At 46.3% G+C, this 18248-nt stretch overlaps 1 protein-coding gene across 1 annotated transcript in view; it reads left to right on the forward strand.

Moving 5' to 3' along the window:
* Window positions 1-2696: 2696 nt before the first annotated feature.
* Window positions 2697-18248, forward strand: part of UBASH3B (ubiquitin associated and SH3 domain containing B) — a 143419-nt gene continuing 127867 nt past the window's right edge. Inside the window, exon 1 of the mRNA XM_079104508.1 lies at window positions 2697-2994. Within this exon, the coding sequence (XP_078960634.1) occupies window positions 2834-2994 (161 nt within the window). The 5' untranslated portion in view covers window positions 2697-2833. The remainder of the gene's footprint in view (window positions 2995-18248) is intronic.

Consider the following 18248-nt stretch of genomic DNA (forward strand, 5'->3'; position numbering starts at 1 on the left):
TTTCCCATAGTGCTTTTTCCAGGCCACCTAAAACTATTTTTATGCCCATAATTTCCTCTGTCTCACGGTGTGCCTGGAGGCAGGGACAAAGACAATTAATTCAATCTTTCTGGAGAAACAGAGCTTCAGCAATTTTATGTCAAGGGGCATAGGAGGAGTCAAAAAGGCAATCACAATCAGCTGTCTTAAAATTTGGCATTCTCTTTGTTATCCTAACAATGGCAACACTAGTTGTTTGGCCAAATGTTATAAGTTCAAATCCTTATTGCCATTTATGAGCCATATGATCTTGGACAAGATACTGACCTCTGTCTGTTTCGGCATCTTCCTCTGTAAAGAGTCTGATAATATGGTAGTTGCTACCTCATAGCTTTGTCAAGGAATTAAATGAATTACGCACATCAGAAGCCAAGAATGGCACTGGCATATAGTAAGTGCTCAGTAAATTTATGATTTCTGTCGTGCTTTGTGGTTCACTTCCACAGATATTATTTTCTCTTGATTAGGTTCCAGACCATTTGACTCTCAGCCAAGACATTTGGAAAGACTTTAGAATACTGAGTAATGTTCAGCATGCTTTACCAAACACATCCAAAGAGGTTAGAATACCAGGTATGGTTTTCCCAGCTCTGGTCTTGTCTTTTTGTTCCATGGCCTGCTGAAGTGTTCTGCAAGCTCTCCAGGGCATCCCCTCTGCTCTGGAAGAAATATGAACTGTCTCATCCAGGAAGTAAGAACTGTCCCTTACAGCACCAGAAAGAATTATGCACATTGTTGCTGAAGCACCATATGTCTTAGCTCCCCACTTCCAAAGACTGCTGGATATTTTGTAGAAAATCCATTGGTTGAGGGGGAGTCACTCAGGAAATAAAGCTGTATCTTTTCCCCTTGTCAAACCTTTTCCCTGGTCAAAGTGACATCAAAAAGCTAGTCCATGGGAGCTGGTCACCATCTTTCCCCAGCACCCCAAGCAGGGAGGGAAAAGGATAGGGAGCTGCTGTTTCTGGACAATTCAGCGTGTACAATACTAGGTTAATATGATCCATACAGACAATGAGCCAATGGGCTGTGGAAGGGAGAATAACTTGCCCCAGGCACCACAGCGGGTAAAAGTTCTAGCTATGCACTTATGAGCTGCATGATCTTTCTTGGGTCTCGGGACTGAATTTTCTCATCTATAAAACTTGGGAAATAAAACTACATACTTCATAGGGCATTGTAAAAATTCAATGAGTTAATTCATTCATTATACGTAGCACAATGATTAGCACATACAAGAGCCCGATAAATGTTAAGCTTTATTATAACCCAGAAAAGAGGATCTGCTTGGGTTATTCCATGCCTCTTTTATTACACCAAGTGGAGCTCTGTCCCAGACTGAGGACAATGTCTGTATCCAGATGAAAGAGCCCTGCTCCCTCAGCCAAATTCATGATGTAGGGCATGAAGCAAGGGTAATTATGACTTCCAACTGTGAGGTGGGGTGGGAGGCATTTAGTCCAACCTGTGGTGCAACTCATTTGTGTTGCTGTGCAGTTCTGAATTTTATTTTCTTTCCTGTACCGAGGACTGAACCAAGGTGCACTTAACCCCTGGGCCATATCCCCAGCCTTATTTATTTATTTATTTATTTATTTTTATTTTGAGAGATGGTCTTGCTAATTGACTTAGGGCCTCCATACGTTGCTGAGGCTGACTTTGAACTTGCAATCCTCCTGCCTCAGCCTTCTGAGTTCCTGGGATGACAGGTGGGCCTTGCTATGCCCAGCTGATCCAGTCTTTCTTCAAATACTTTTGTTGACAGGATACTCACTCCCTTGTGAGAATTGGACCGTTGGTATAATTTTCCCTCTCCCTCTATCCTCTTTGGCCTTCCTTCCTCTTCTCCTCCTTCCTCCTGTCTTTTTCCCTTCTCTCTTCTCCCTTCCACCCTGTCCTCTCCCCTCCCTGGTCCAGCCAGTTCCAAAGGGCCAGGGTTCCATTTTTCCCCAGAAGTCACTGTCCAATCACAGTTCAGTCACGGAGAGTGTGGTAGGTCTTCAGTGTAGGTAGACCTTGGCTAGCTGATGAGAACTTGGCCTCCAACGGTCGTTAACAACTCTCTAGGTCTTGCAGGATCATTTAGAGGCAAAACCTTTTACCTGGGCCTTACGGGTCTTGGCTTCTGGTCCATTAACGTCATTCATCAGTGCATCCGATTTCCACTATTTAACCCCATCAAGAACCAAATGAAACTTAAAATGGGTTGATCTGGAGTCTGGAGGCCCAGCAGGTCGATATTCAAGACAAGGTGGGCCGCTGAAGTGAAGCTCCGAACCAAAGCACACTGGCAACCTTGGTCGTTGGGACACTGTAACCAGAGGCCGACCTACAGAAGTCCCAAATCCAGCTGCGAGTAGCCTGGGACAGCGCTGCCGCTTTAAGAGAGGGGCGGGGCCCGGGTACAGGCCAGGCAGGGCCAGCCCACAGGCTCCTTTTCCTTTTTGATCCATTCAAAAATTACTCATTGCAAATTCCCGGACTGCTTGCCGAGGAGAAGGAAAGGGGCGGAGTAGGGAGGGCTACCGCAGGCGCAGCGCTGGGAGCACCCGGGGCCCGCCTGGCTGACGGCTGGTCCCGCAGAAGCTTCGCGCCGGCGTCTGACTCCGGTGGCCTCACCAGGAAGCGTCAGAGTCTCGACACCAGGGAAGCTCGGAGCGCCGCCTCCGCCGCCGCCGCCACCCGCCTGGCTCGCGGTCGCGGAGCCCCCTCCCCTGCTCCCCGGCCCGGCTCCCGCCTCCTTCCCGGACCACCGGCTCCGGAGCCTTCCCCGGCAATGGCTGGCCGCTAAGCCATGGCTCAGTACGGCAACCCCAGCCCGCTCGGCATGGCTGCGAGAGAGGAGCTGTACAGCAAAGTCACCCCCCGGAGGAACCGCCAGCAGCGCCCCGGCACCATCAAGCACGGATCGGCCCTGGACGTGCTCCTCTCCATGGGGTTCCCCAGAGCCCGCGCGTAAGTGACCGGCGGGCAGTCCCGGCGACCTCTCCCGCCCCGCACGGCGGGCCCTCGGCTTCGCTCCGGCTCGCCTCCCTGCGTCTGCCTGACGAGCGGCGCGCTCCCCGCTGCCCACGACCTGTTGGGGGCAGAATGGGCGCGCGAGCAGCCCCGGACTTCTCTCCGGGCCCTGGTACTGGAATAGCGGCGAAGGAGCCCTGGGTTGAGGGCGTGCTTTGGGATGTCTAAAGGTGGGAGGCACAGGTACCGTGTTCGAGTCCCGGGCAGGGTGCTCAGTACCCAGCGCGCGGGCCCTGCGCGTGGAGCTAAGCGGTTCTCAGGCGCGCTTCCCGAGGTCTCCTGCGTTGAGTCCCTGAAGAGGAGAGGCCCCTCGGAGGACTCGAGCAACCTCTCCATCCGGGGTGCTGAGACCCTCTGGTGACTGGGAAGGGGAAGGGACTGCGGGACAGGGAAGCTGGCGTCCCCACTGTAGCGTCTTCCAGCTCCGGATGTCGGTCTCTGGTTCCGTCTCCCTCCGGAGTAGGAGGAGCGGGAACGTGGGTGTTGCTGCGTGTTCATTGATAGGGAGGATGGAATGAGGGGAAGCGATTCCTGCAGGAGCAGTGCAGAAATATGTGGGTGCCTGAAAATAAGGAGGGGGAGCTGTCCTCCTTTTTCCTTCTTCCTCCCAGGGTGGGCTAGGGAAGGGCAGAGAGAGCGCAGGTGGCTGCCGGGGCAGCCAGCTGGGTGAGAAGATGCCTGGTTGCCAGCACCTGGGCAGCAGCAGCAGGAGCCTTCAGAAGCTGGTCATCTGAGGGCTGGAACTCTGCCTAAAAGGAAGCCAGACGCGGTGGCCAGACCCCTCTCCCCAGCTGGGGAGGTGGGTCCGTTGCTGCTCCTTTACGTCTTTCAGTTACATCACCTGAACAGGAGAGTTGAGCAAACTTTATCAGAAAGGACCAAGCAAATGAAAATTCTTTCTTTGCCCCCGCTTTTCCCCTCCAGGTCCACTCTAGGTCTCCCTTCCTTGTCCCTGGTGAACTTTATTCTTTACTAACTTGACTGTACCCTAACCTCTTCATCAAAGCAAACTCCTGGATTTCTCATTCCACGTTGGGGTGGTGTTGACCGCATTTTGTGGAAGGTCACAACCTGGACCAAAGGGTTCTGCCTTCCATTGACTTTCAAGCATGAAGGCTCCAATTGTGGATGCCAGAATTGCAGCGAGAAGATGTGGTGGTCTCTGCTGGGGTGTGTCAGGTGTGAGTGCTGCAAGTTAGGTCCTTCCTAAGGACGACAATGTGCATAACTCTTCTTTAGAGCTGGAGGTAGCATCTGGGAATGCTGCAGAATTAGCTTAATCCTAGCCTCATTCTTTTCTGAAATGAGGCCAGCATTAAAGACCTGAGTTGCTTAATTAAGGGAAAAAAATACTTAGCTGGACTCCTTACACTGTCATATTTGCTATTCAGCAGGCTTTAAGGGAACATTTTTTCCTGCACTGAATCCAGAAGGCCTTGCCCAGGTCCTTGATACATTAGTGTGATGGTCTAATTTTAACTTGTTCTACTCCAGGCAATCTCATAAGAGCTAGCATTTATTGGATACTTACTAGTACTATTCTGAGCACTTTTTCTTTATTACCTATTTTATTCCCTCACAAGTTAATGAGAAAAGTATTATATGCCCATTTTATGAATTGGGAAACTGAGTCTAGTAGTAGCTTAGGGTCACAATAGTAAGCAGTGAAGCTGGAATTGAAACCCAGTGTCTGCACTGCCAGGCCTCACATCTAGGGACAAAATGTGAATGATTAAATGTAGGTACAATGGTCAGAGCAGTTCCTGGTACATAGGAGACAGTCCTTAAGTACTAGCTGCTGTTATTAGCTTCCTATGGCTGCTGTAAGAAGTGACTAGAAATTGTGTGGCTTGAATCAACAGAAATGTATTCCCTCAGGAGTCCACAGTCAGTATCTCTGGGCTGAAATCAAGGTGTCAGCAAGACCATGCTTCTTCTGGAGGCTGTAGGGGAGAATTCATTTCATATTTCTTCCAGTTTCCCATGGCTGCCAGCGTTCCTTGGCTTGTGGCCACCTTATTTCAATCTCTGTTCCTATTGTTATATTGTCATCTCCTCTTTGTTCCAGGTCTCCCTTTGCATGTCTCTTAGAATTATGCATTACATTTAGTTCATATTGGGACTTGGACCCAGGCCTCCTGCATCCCAGGAAAGCACTGTACCACAAAGCTACATCCTCAGCAGTCCCCACCCACTTTTTTTTTTTTTTTAAAGAGACAGTATTTTGTCAAGTTGCCCAGGCTGACTTTGAGTTTGCAATCCTCCTGCCTCAGTCTCTTGAGAAGCTGTGCATGTGCCCCTGCACCTGACTGTATTTATTTGCTACTGGGGATTAGATCCAGGAATGCTTTACTACTGAACCACATCCTCTACCCTTTTTGTTTTCTGTTTTGAGAGAGGGTCTTGCTAAGTTGCTTAGGGCCTCACTAAGTGGTTGAGGCTAGCCTTGAACTTGCTATCCTCCTGCCTCAGCCTTCAAAGTTGCTGGGATTACAGGTATATGCTGTTGCACACAGCTATTTTTTTAACTGATACATAAAAACAAAAATTATGCATATTAATGGAGTAATATGTAATGTTTTGATACATGTATATGTTTAAATCAGGTTAAACATATCTATCACCTCAAACATTTATCATTGTGGGGGCTGGGGATATAGCTCAGGTGGTAGAGTGCTTGCCTAGCATGCACAGAGGCCCTGGGTTCAGTCCCCAGCACCACCAAAAAAAAAAAAAAAAAAGAATTATCATTTATCTATGGGAAAAATTTTCAAAATCCTTTCTTCTAGTTTTTTTGAAATATATGGTATATTATTGTTAGTTATAATCATATATATACTATGCAATAATAGCACACTAGAGCTTCTTGCTCCTATGTAACTGTAACTTAGTACACACTGATCAATCTCTTCCTATTTCTTCATTCCTCTATTCTCCCTGGCCTCTGATAATTAATATTTTTCTTGACTTTTTTTTTAAATTTAAGTTACCCATGAACCTTTATTTTATTCATTTATTTATATGTGGTGCTGAGAATCAAACTCAGTGCCTCACACATGCGAGGCAAATACTCCACCACTGAGCCACCACCCCAGCCCCTTTCTTGACTCTTACGAGATAACTTTTTAGATCTCACCTGCAGTACTTGTCTTTCTGTGCTTAACTTATTTCACTTAACATAATGATCTCCATTTCTATCCAAATGGCAGGATTTCATTCTTTTTTATGGCTGAATAATATTCCATTACGTATAAGATGATATGTATGTTTGCACTCAGCCTATTTGAATAATCCAAAATAATCTCCCCATCTCAAGATGGTGAACTTAGTCATATTTGCAAAATCCTTTCTTTACCATGTAAGGTAGCATTCACAGGTTCTAAAGGTTAGGTTGTGGCTATCTTTTGGGGAGTCATTATTTAGTCTATCACAGCTACTATTATCCTTGTTCCTAGTGCTGCCTTTCTTTACCAAAGCTGACACAGAGAAGACCTGGTGGGAGGGAGGTGGGGTTTTCTGTTCTGTCTTTCTTAAATTCTGCATCAACATGCCCAGGGCTCTTGGAGATCATCTGATCTAGCTCAACTCCCTGCACAGGCCTAAATCTTCTCTACCTTACCCCAGAAAGGCCAGTGCAATTGGCTTTCCCCCTCAATAATTTAACTCATATCCATAACCTGAGGGGTCAGATTTCAGAGAGCAGACTTTTAACTTCATTCTGAAGACCTGAGAAGAAAGATTGCAAGGACATCAAGCTTTGCTGATGAGAAGCTTCTTTCTCAAGCCTTCAGCTTGGAGGGAGGAGCAAGATGAAAATCCAAAGCAGGAAAGAACATGTCCCAGGAGGACATGGGAAGGGATGAGAATGATGTCCCAAGCATGGCCCTTGGAAGAGTGGTGGCAGCACAGCCCAGGGGTTTCCTGGAGGTGTAACTGGGTCTGGAGTTGTGAGAAGCAAGAAGGGACACCTTGGCTGGGCTCTGGGTGGGTTGCAGAGAGGACAGAAGCCTGGAAGGCCCGGTCCCATTTCAACCTATGCTGTGCTGTGCTGCAGGCTTGAAGAGCCACTTAACCCCCCCTTGGGAACATGCTCCGTGAGTGTATGCTTGTTAAGTGTTGACAGAGCTAAAGGGCAGGATCGCGGGGCTGAGCCCAAGCAGGGTGACGTGGCGTGTGCTCTCTAGCTCATTTCTCCTAGAGCTGGGCTTGGGCTTTTTCATCCCATAAGAACTTCAAGCCAATGCAGACATCGTTGTAGAAGAAACTGCATGTGGAGAAAGGGGGACAGTGGCCATCTCATGGGATGCATGTGCGTGAGTGTGGGGCAAGGAGGTATTAGGGACGCACAACAGGAAGGAAATTTTCAAGGGGCCAAAACGGCCTATCCCTTCCTTTTTCTTTCTATACTCATTAGCACTTCCCTGTTCCAAAAGTTCTAAAAATAAAAGTCTAGCTTCCTCCAGGCGAGTGAGATTGCTGGAAGGAAAAGGTCGAGTGGACGCATGGGCAGAGGCCCCAGGAAGTGGAGGCCTCAGCCAGGAGAGGGGCTGAGTATGACGCCTGAGAAGGCAGGACAGGAACTCTGATAAGAGCTGTGTGGTGTGCACCCCGACTTCCTGCAGAGCACCAAGGTCCCCTCTGTCCTCTGTGGCCTTTGGGGGACAAAGGCTCTCATGCTTCTGTAGCCTGGGGCCAGCTGTGATCCTTAGAGCAAGACACTAAATAATTGAATCTTAGGAGTCTTTGCTGATACAACCCTGACCTGTTTTCTTTTTTAATTTTTGAGGCTGCCTATGGCTGGAACTTTCTTTGACTATAGCAAATGATTTGGGTATGTTTCCTTAATGAATGGGAGATACTAATTTTGGGTGCTGGGGGTCTGGCTCAGTGGTAGAGTACTGGCTTAGCATGCAAAAGGCCCTGGGTTCCATCCCTCGCACTGCAAAAAAATAAACAAATAAAAATGAAAATGAAATAGTCATCTTGAGAAAGGAACCGGCAGAAGTTGGGTTTCCCAAGTTCCAGTTCAGCTTGATACTTGAAGCTTTAGGTCTTGCATTTAACCTCTTTTCCTCAGTATCCTGATTGGCTTCTGTGTGTAGCAATACCTGCCCTGTTAATTCAGGAGCCTTTGCAAAGGCAAAACGGGAAAATGGATAGGAAAGGCCTTGTAAATTTACAAAATAGAATCTGAACACTAGACATTATTATGCTGGACTGGAAGAAAATCAAGGAGGGGAAATGGTAATGGAGGTGTCTGGTGAGGATTTACATGAACTATTGGATTGTCTTTTTGTTTTCCGACTGAGACTATTTGAACAATATTCAATGTTAAGGAGCAAAGCAGAAGGAAAGAGCTGGAATAAGCGCCTTCGACTTGGCTTTGGACAGTGAGCTCTGTTAGCTATGCCTCACTGCCCAAAGATAAAGGCAGCTCGAAACAAGTTCTAGGAGGAATTGAGAAGCAACCTGCAGGGCCCGGCAATTAAAGGATCTAGTTTCTCTGGCTTTCTCCAGGGTACCTGTTGGTTGACACTGGATCCTCCAAAAGCACTTACTTGGTCAAACCAGCATCTCTGAAATGCCTCTGACTCTGGCCTAGGATCTGTGACTCCTTGTGACTCCAGTGGCTGCGTTGGTTACAAAGAGAAGACAAACGGGGGCCCACGTGGGGATGAAAGGCAGGGCAGGGAAGTCTCTCGGTGGGCAGGTCCTATAGGAGGGCATGGCATGGAGTCTAATCTATGTGCCATAAAACCATATAAACATGCACACTTACATTTGTGTGTTTTTATGTAATTTAAAAATTGCTCTCATGTGCATTAAATATCCCCCTCCATCAACACAACAGTCCCAAAAGTTTGATGGTTGAGTACACTTTATCTTAAAGATGAGGAGATTTAAGGCTCAGTGGAACTTAGGGACTTGCCCAGGGTCACACAGTTAGTACTCAGAGACTCTGTTGCCATTAACAGCGTCAGGCTAAAACTTCAAGTCCAGAGAACTTTCTAGGCTACACAGAGGTCCTGATTTAAAAGGAAAGACCCTTTATTTTTCTTTCTTTCCTTTTTCTTTTTTGTGGTACTGGGGATTGAGTCCAGGGCCTTGCGCATGATAGGCAAGCTCTCTAACACTGAGCTACACCCCCAGATCTCTTTATTTTTTTAACTTTTGCGACAGAGTCTTGCTAAATTGCCCAGCCTGGCCTTGAACTTGCCATCCTCCTGCCTCAGCCTCCTGAGTAGCTGAGATGACAGGCATATGCCACTGTGCCTGGCTGAAAGGAAAGACCTGGACATGCTTTCTTTTTAAGTTTATTGAGGTAAAACTTATGCACAATAAGTTAAACCTACTTAAAATTGATGCATTTGGACAAATGAGTGTACCACATAATCATCAAAATAAGACACAGCACATCCATTGCCCCTAAATGTTTTCTTGTATCGCTTTGCAGTCAGTCCTGGGCAACCTTCTGTCTGCTTTCCATCACTATAGATCACTTTGCATTTTCTAGGCTTGCAGGCAGGAGTCATACAATACAACACAACCACCTGGCTTCTTTCCTTCAACATTATCGTTTTTAAATTATTATTTTTTTGGTACTGAGAATTGAACCTGAGTGCATTTTAGCACTGAACTACATTCCCAGATCTTTTTATTTTGAGAGAGGGTCACTAAGTTGCTTAGGCCTCGCTAAGTTGCTGAGGCTGGTTTCAACTTGAAGTCCTGCCTCAGCCTCTCCAGTCACTGGGACGACAGCATAAAATTTTTGATCCATATTCCCCATGTATCAGTAGTTTGTCCCTTTTGATTGACTTTGAGGTTTCAGATGTGCTAGTAGCATAATTATAACCTCTTGCACACAGCTTCTATGAAAATTCCCTGTTATGCCCTAATTTCTAATAATACCATGTTAGAGATGACAGAGCGGATTCACATCCATAATCACTATCAAGTCTCACTCATAATTTAACGAGGAAATGGAGGGTCAGAAGATTAAGTGCCTTGAAGGTTGGAGAGCATCTTGTCTTCTGGCTCCCACCCCTGCCTCAGCTGCCTCAGGCTCCAGCTGCCTGTAAACAGTCTTTGTGTCCCAGAGGCAGCAAACCTAGGGAGTTTTGTGTCCTGCCAGGACTGCTCCAGCTGGCCATGGCTTGGTGGTGCTGTCAATACCTTCATCATCCTGGCAGGTATGGCATGTAGGGGCTGTCCCTCTACGGGAACATCGGGATCTGAAGAGCCCCATCTTTATCTGTCCAATCCCTCTGCACAGAAGTCTAAACTCATGGCAGTGGTTCAGACAGTGGGTTTAAATCCTAGTTCTGCCCCTCACCAGCCAGGTGAGCCTGGGCAAGTTGCTGAACACACCAAGCTTCTGTTTTCCTGTCTATATATTTGTTTTGTTTTTGAGATGGGGGTCTCGCTATGTGGTCCAGACTGGCCTTGAACTCCTGGGCTCTAGTGATTCTCCTGCCTCAGCCTCCCGAGTAGCTGGGACTACAGGTGCCTGCCACCATGCTCAGCTCTGTCTCTAAAATTCTGGCAATACCAATGCTGACCTCAGAGAATGTTGTGAGCAGAGGGTCAGCTCATGCAAGCATTAGGGAGTGCCTGGGTTTCAGTATTGAGGGCAGCTTCTCCTGCCACTCAAGTGCTGATATCTTGCATGGCTTCCTTTGTGGCCTTGGCTGTCCTCTGCTTTTCCTCGGTCCTCTCTGAGCTGGGGACACAAAGTAGTGAGATGGGGTAGAGGACAACATATGCATTTCGCCTTAGTACTGCATTCTGCTCCCATGTGCCTCTCTCTCTCTATAGAGGGTCCTGACAGGGTGCCAGGCCTAAGCAGAAGCAGACCCAGAGTAGAGTCAGCCCTGCCCAAGCCACTGACTGTAATAAATAGCCGGGCTTGGGGACTCAAAGGGATACCATATGGTTGTCTTCTGATTACTCTCAAATGGAATCAGAATCAAGGCCTGGAGAAAGAGAGGAGAGAAGCATGCCCAAGGATAGATTGTTTGCACTGTGATGGGCACAGCCCCAAGCAGGACACAGAATCAGTGCCAGGAGAATGATGCCCGCGGCCCTCTTATGGACTGAAAGCCCTTGTTTACTTCTCTGAGGATTCTCCCAGGGGCCACTGGGATTTTGCCCAAAGACTTCCGGGAGAATCACTGGTTCTTCTCCTTTCCCTAGAGGATGGACAGATGGATGTAACAGTGGCCAGAATCCTCTGCCAGGAGCTCAGGTCACGTGATAGGTGATCCCTTTCTTGTTCCATCTTGCTAACATCCCCATTTTCCTGATGATGTTGCAGTCACGCTCTTTGCCACCAAAGTGGTCCCTAGTGGTCCTCTGAACAGTATGTTTTCCAGGTATGAGGGAATACAGATTTCCAGAATGTCCAAGGCTCTGAACTCTGTCTCACCCCCCAGGGAGCTCAATGGTAACACACCATGATGACAAGCTAGGTTACCTTTCTTTCAGACCTTGACTTTGTGTCCTATCAGTTGTTTGGACTCATATACATCATTTTCCTTCCCAGGCCTCAGTAGTCCCAACTGTAAAAAGGATCCCAAGATCCTTTGCAGTTGTAATTACACCAGGTGACAAGGACAAGGGTTTTTGGAAAGCGGGAGGATGTTTTCACTGCATCATGTATTCTTTCTGTTCTGGAAATTTGGCCTTTCTGTATTTGTTTTTGTCTCGTTTTCCATGGTGCTTTACTATCAAATTCATCTCCTCGTCTTTTAAAGAAAGCTCTTCAGGACTGTTGATATTCCAGAGAGTAAATAAATGGAAAGAAAGAAAGATATGAGGCAGTTACACCAGTAGGGAGTCATTTAACTAGCATGCATTAGAATAATTTTCAAATTGGTACATAATGTGCTTTCTTGCAAAATGCAACCAAAGGGCTGGTTAAATAAGAGAGGAGGTTAGTGCCTTGAGCCCAGCACCTGTAGTAAATAAATTGCTCATGGACACCTTTTTAATTAAAGGGACATCTTTCCTTCCGTGGAGTCACCAGCTGTTTGTGTAACACTTCCCGTTGTGTTCCCTGGCCCCTCTGGAAGCATAAACATTCTTGTACATAAAGCAACCATGGCGGTGAACTCCACCAGGGCCAGGGCTGTTCCCGCACAGAGTGGGAAGCTGAAAGAAACTCCAGCATAGCAGCTCACAGCAGTCCGGAAAATGCCACAGGGAAGCTGACAGCACAGATGGCCAGAGGCAGCCAAATGTTCTCCATTGCTTTCAGATTTTGTTAGAGGAACCCTTTCTGTGAATCAGGTATCAGGATCATTTGAAATCCTACTTCTGTGTGGACTGTGCCCTTTTAAAAAATATTTACTGAGCACATTCGCTTTCTAAATGTTTATTCTTTGATCCTGGGTCGGAAGCACTTAGAGAATGGGAAAGAAATCTGCCTCCATGCTGCCTTTGTGTGCACTGTCTAACCACACACAGACTCGTGTGCGGCTGCACAGGTTGCTGAGTCTCAGACAGCGCCACCTGCAGTCTATTTCTCAATCAGCTTCTCCTGGAACTGCCTGCCTGCTCATCTTTTCTCTCTGTCATTTTTTTTTTTTTTTTTTTTTTTTTCTAATCAGATTTTCTCCACCTTTGAGAACTAGTTCAGACATACCACATTTGGCTTCCCTTCCCTTTGCTTTCCCCTTCTCTCTTTTCTCCTTTTCTGTCTTTTCATCTCATCTCCCTCAAACCTCATTAAGCATCAATAATCCCCCGTGAAGCAAGCAAGACAAAGGGGATTATCCCTATATTACTACAAGGATACAAAGTGATCTTCTCAAGGTCCTCAGCCACTTTCTGCCTGAGAATTTCCCTGTGTAATGCCATTAAAAAAGAAAAAAAAAAAATAGACATGTCACTACATATTCATTAGCAACTATTCTAGCCTGTGAGTACAGGACTTGGGAGCCCGTAGGTAATTAGATGTAGTCTCTGTCCTTGGGGAACTGACAACCCAGTGTGGAAGATGGAAAGTTGGGTTAAAGTGTGGTAAATGCAATGCAAGAAATAGAAGACACAACTGTATGAAAGGAGGAAGAAGAGAATAGAACCAGACTGGGAGTGTTGAATTAAATCCGAAGTGCAAATACCACAGGATTAGTATTCTTCAGGTTGCAAGGAGGAGTTTGAAAAGACCAGTAGACAATTCAAACAATTTCATACTACAGGTCAAGCATCCTTAATCCAAAATTCCAAAATCAAAAATGCTCCAAAATTTGAAATTTTGAGCACTGACATGACACCACAAATGAAAAATTTCATACCTGACATGGAACAGGTAACCATCAAAATCGAGCATACTGAAAACTGTATAAAATTACCTCCAGTCTGTGCATATGAGGTTTATATGAAATATAAATGAATTTCATGTTTTGAAATATTCCAAAATCTGAAGAAAAAATAAATCTAAAATCCTAAGCACTTCTGGTCCCAAGCATTTTGGATAAGGGATACTCGACCTATCTATGCAAGTATAAAATACTGCATTGGGAAAATCCTCGAGAGGTAGAATCTTGGACATAGAAGTACTATTAGAGCTTAGCTAATGCAACATGCTGTTTTCAAATTTAAGTAAAATGAGACTAGCAAATGAAGTGACTTGCAAGATTTAATAACCAGTCTGTGGCCAAATGGAAGCGTGGGTTGCTGACCCACAGTGTAGACCATGATTTGTTTTTCCCATATCAGGCTACCCTGAGTTCAGGCTCTAAGAAATAGACTTATTTTAAGGTTTGACTCTGCTTTCTGAAAGCATGGACTGATCTATTGTTTGGATTAGCCCTTTCTTATTGTTTCTTTGTCTTTTCTTTTCCCTTTGCTTCTTTACTACTGCTGGCTATTTGTGTGCATCTCAGCTGATAGAGGACAAAACTCATTTGTCCATAGGCCAGTTGGAATGGGTATGCCTGAGGGTGGGATGGTTGGGTGAGGAAGTACCTGTCACACAAGAGAGTGGAGGATGTGTTAGAGGGGGCCTATAGTTGTCTCAGTCACATCCCAGGAAGGTAAGAACATACTGCTATAGGGGAAAGAATATTGGCTGGAGAGACAAAAGACTGACTCTGTTCCTTTCGAAGGGTGTGGTTTCGAGCAAGTCATTTCTACAGGTTGGATGAATCAAAATGAAGCATGGATATGAAAGTAAAACCTACAAAAAGTCATGCACACACAAAGTGATACTATTATTTGTTATCAGCAGTTGGGTCCTGGTACTTTCGGGCTCTCCTAAAAACCCTATGAGCTGCGGTTCTGTGTGATGCTGGGTGACCCTCACAAAGTGCGTTTATTTCAGAGGCTAATCCCTTTGGGGTGAGGAGCCAGTTGCACCAAAATGAACACTTCCTTCTGGAAGCTTCAGTTTTCATTTCATCTCTTTTGAGAACTAGAGACATGAATCATAAGAAGTTAGCAAGTGGTTTTTGTGAAATAGGAGAGGTTTTTTGAACTACAGCAAGTATGGCCAAAGTCATGTGTAACAGTATCTTTGCGCCACTGTAAAAAAATTCCCACAAATTCAGTGACTAAACCAACACAGATTTATTCTCTTACAATTTGGGTATCAGAAATCCAAAATGGGCTTTACAGACTAACATCAAGGTGTCCACAGAGCTGCATTCTATCTGGAGGATCCAGGAGCGACGGTGTCCTTGACTTTCCTAGCTTTTGGAGTCCCCTGCGTTCCTGGGTTAGGGGCCCATTCCTCCACCTTCCAAGAACATTGCTCCAACCTCTGCTTCAGTGGCCAACGCTCCTCTGCTGACTGTCCTGCCTCACTCCTTCCCTATGAGGACTCTTATGATTGCATCTCCCCAGCTTAAGGACATTAGCTTCATCACATCTGCAAAGTCCCCCTTGCCATGTGAAGCGACATACTCACAAGTGCTAGGGATTATCACATGGACTGCTTCAGGAGGCTTTCATTCCATCAATCACAGCACGTGTGTGAGCAGTTAGCCTGCCTGTCTCCTTAGTGTGTGACACTTCTCACAGGAGGGGAGTCTACTAGGCCCACCTTGCCTCATCACCCTTACTGTTCCCAACTCAAGCACTGCACATTTACTGAGTGCCTGTTGGATGCTGACAATATTTTAAACACTTCTTGTGGGTATTATTTTGTTTATTCTTAATAATAAACCTAGGAGATAGGAACAGCTATTATCCTCATTTTAAAGACGAAAAGACTAAAACACAGAGGTTATAACGTTCCTGAGATCACACAGCTAGTAAGCAGTAGAAGCAGGATGCAAACCCCAGGCGGTCTGACTCCAGAGCTGGAGTTCTTATCCAGCACCCACATTATTGACATGTGGCTGGTGTCTAGTGAAGCTTGATGAATAACAGAAGGAAGGGAACTTGAGGTCCAAAGAAGTGACGTGATGTCCCTAGATTACCCAGAACTGGGGTCAAGAGTGTAACCTGATTTGCCCCTTGGTTTGGTCTGTTTCTGGGCTGTAGTAACTGCAGTGTGGTTGGCTGTCTAGTGATGTGGTCTGGAATCAGGATGATGTTATCTCCCTTTCTGGAAGTCTGTGTGCATGCGTGTGTGTGTGTGTGTGTGTGTGTGTGTGTGTGTGTGTGTGTATACCATCCAATTCAGCTCCCAACTGTGGGAGAACTGGAACAGGGTTGTACTTGGGAATCACAGCTGGGGATCCCAGCTTCCGCCTGCTGCTGCCAATTGAAAGAACATGGTAGAAACAGGAAGCATGCTCCCTTTTCCATGTCCTCAATGAGAGGTTCTGAGGGTAGAGTGCATGGTGGTTTGTCTGGTACTTGAGTTTGTGCTCCGATTGATGTACATTCAAATTCCTACTCCTCTTTGGGCAGCTTACAAAATTCTTCTAAGCCTCATATTTCTCATCTCTTAAATGATGGTGATGCTATCTGCCTCAAGGAATTGTCAAAATGACTAAAGGAGATGATGCATATAAAAACAGTGTAGGGCCTGACCTGTAAGTACAGAATAAATGGTAGATATGGTGGGGAAGGTCCTGATCTCTGGAATCACTGTGTTGAGCAGGGTGCAGAAGGGAATTCTAAGTGTAACAAGTTATTTCCAATCTTTGGCAGGAGTGTGTTTCTAAGTTCCCTCTCCAACCTCTTTAAGGCCTGGGTATAAATTGTGTTCAGTCAATTTGATAGGCATCCGGGGGAGGGATGAGAGATGAGGGAGCTGGCTCAGGGGTGTGGAATGGCTGTCTTCCTCAATGCACCTGGGCAACACACCATGCCCACTTTCTGCCTGGCCTCCCAAGTGCACAGAGCTGCTGTTCTCTTTATCAAGAAGAACCCATGACACATTATAGTCTGGTGGTGATAATGACGAGGGGGCCCTGTGGGAACCAGCTTATAGGTAAACCTTGAAAATCAACTGATCCATTAAGATGAGCCTCCTGGAGACCCCAGACCTTCAGCAACTTTGGTGCATTTGGATCAAGGAAAATGTCTGATGTGCTTATCTTGATCCAAACTGAAGCTCATAGGCCCTCCTGTGACAGGCTGAAAGATAGCATTGCCCCCTGGCCATCTGACCACGTCAGGCATCACAGAGCTCTTAGCATCACTTCATCCATCAAGCCTTGCCAGGATGGTGACAAGGGTGGCTGTTCTGTTGTAGCCTGCAGCTGCCATCCCTGCAGACCAGTGGAGCAGAGAGGTAACCTATATAAAAGGAGGGTCTGCACACCAGTAAAAGCACCCTAGCAAGATGGCCCATGTCCTGCTCAGTGAGTGCCAGAGGCTGTGGGGCAGGCTGACTCTCAGGGGACCTCAAGTAAACAGAGAAGTTTGCTCTTTGCTAGGCAGCTGGCTCTGAGGATGTGGAGGATGAAATCTCAGCATGTCAAGTTGTTTTGCTTTTTGTTTGGTTTCTAAAAATTTTTTCCTCTCCAACTGCTGTAGTCTGGGGAACTAGTCTCTGCTTTTCTGAGTTGTCCTGGGAAACAGTAATGTGGGGCTGCGTATGTTTAGTCTGGAGAAGACTTGATGAGGTAAGGAAGATGTTGAGGCAGGGCACAAAGAGGGTTCGGTTTCGTCAACAGAAATTTGCTGAGAGATGACTGGGCCAGGCACCCAGGAATTTGGTAATAAGTTTTAGAAGTACAGAGAGCAATAAGACCCAGTGCCTGACCACAAGGAGCTCTCTACCTCTCGGGAAGATAGTCAAGCAGATGACTTTGACATAAGGTGATAAGATAGGGAGGGAAGTTATCTTCCACTAGTATCTGTAAGACTGTCATGTGAAAAGGGTATGATTATTCTGTGAACTCCAATAGGTGGGTATAATTGCTGGGGACAGGACCAGATTTGAGTTCATGGGGAAAAACAACTTTTGGAAATCAGCAACCCAATGCCACATTGCTCTGTGTCCTGAGGTCTTGTCTTCTCAGTCTACTCATGATCAAACTCAGCTGAGCTTCTGGTCATTGCCCCCAGAAAGTGTTCTATTTGGAGTTGGAAACATGTCTGATGTCACTGAAAATCGAGCTGGGACCTGAGGCCTATGGGAGAAGACGTGGCATTAAAGGGTATCTCTTATGGATCAGCTTCTGGGTAGCTGCTTCCACGTGCATGATTCCCAGGGATTAGGAAGGGGTCAACCATACAGCAGGGCTAAAGGGGTGGGTAGTGATGAGCAGATGGGAGTCCAGCAAGGGCCTCTGGAGAGGCCAGCTTTGACCATGTTCTTGCTGGGCAGCTCTTTACCAGTGTGTACCAATCCCTGCTTGGGTTCTGAGCCTGTAACAGTGAGTCATGCCCATCATGTTGGTACTAGAGGGTTGGGAGTGGTATGGGTGGAAGTTTATAGAGGCATCAGAAAAAAGATGGCAAACCAATCCAGTGTAACCAAGTGAGAAAACAACAACCACCCAAAGAAGGAAGAAAAATAACTCTGGAGCTGGACAGGAGAGGAATGTGGGCCCTGGGGCTTCTGAGCATGGCTTTGAATTTGTAATAGAGTTAGGAGGCTGGAATTTTCAGCTGTAGGTCAGCCCTTTAACTCCTTACAATAGAAAATTCCAGAAGGGCCAATATTCTTTCTGTCATCACTATAGTTTCTGAGGATGAGGAGACTGTATATTGCAACACATCTTTTTTTTTTTTTTTTTTTTGGCTAAGAACTCAAGTCTCTTTCCTTGTTTGGCCCTCTTGGCTCTGAA

Source organism: Sciurus vulgaris (genome assembly GCF_902686455.1).
Source record: "Sciurus vulgaris genome assembly, chromosome: 11".
In the NCBI taxonomy this organism is placed as follows: domain Eukaryota; kingdom Metazoa; phylum Chordata; class Mammalia; order Rodentia; family Sciuridae; genus Sciurus; species Sciurus vulgaris.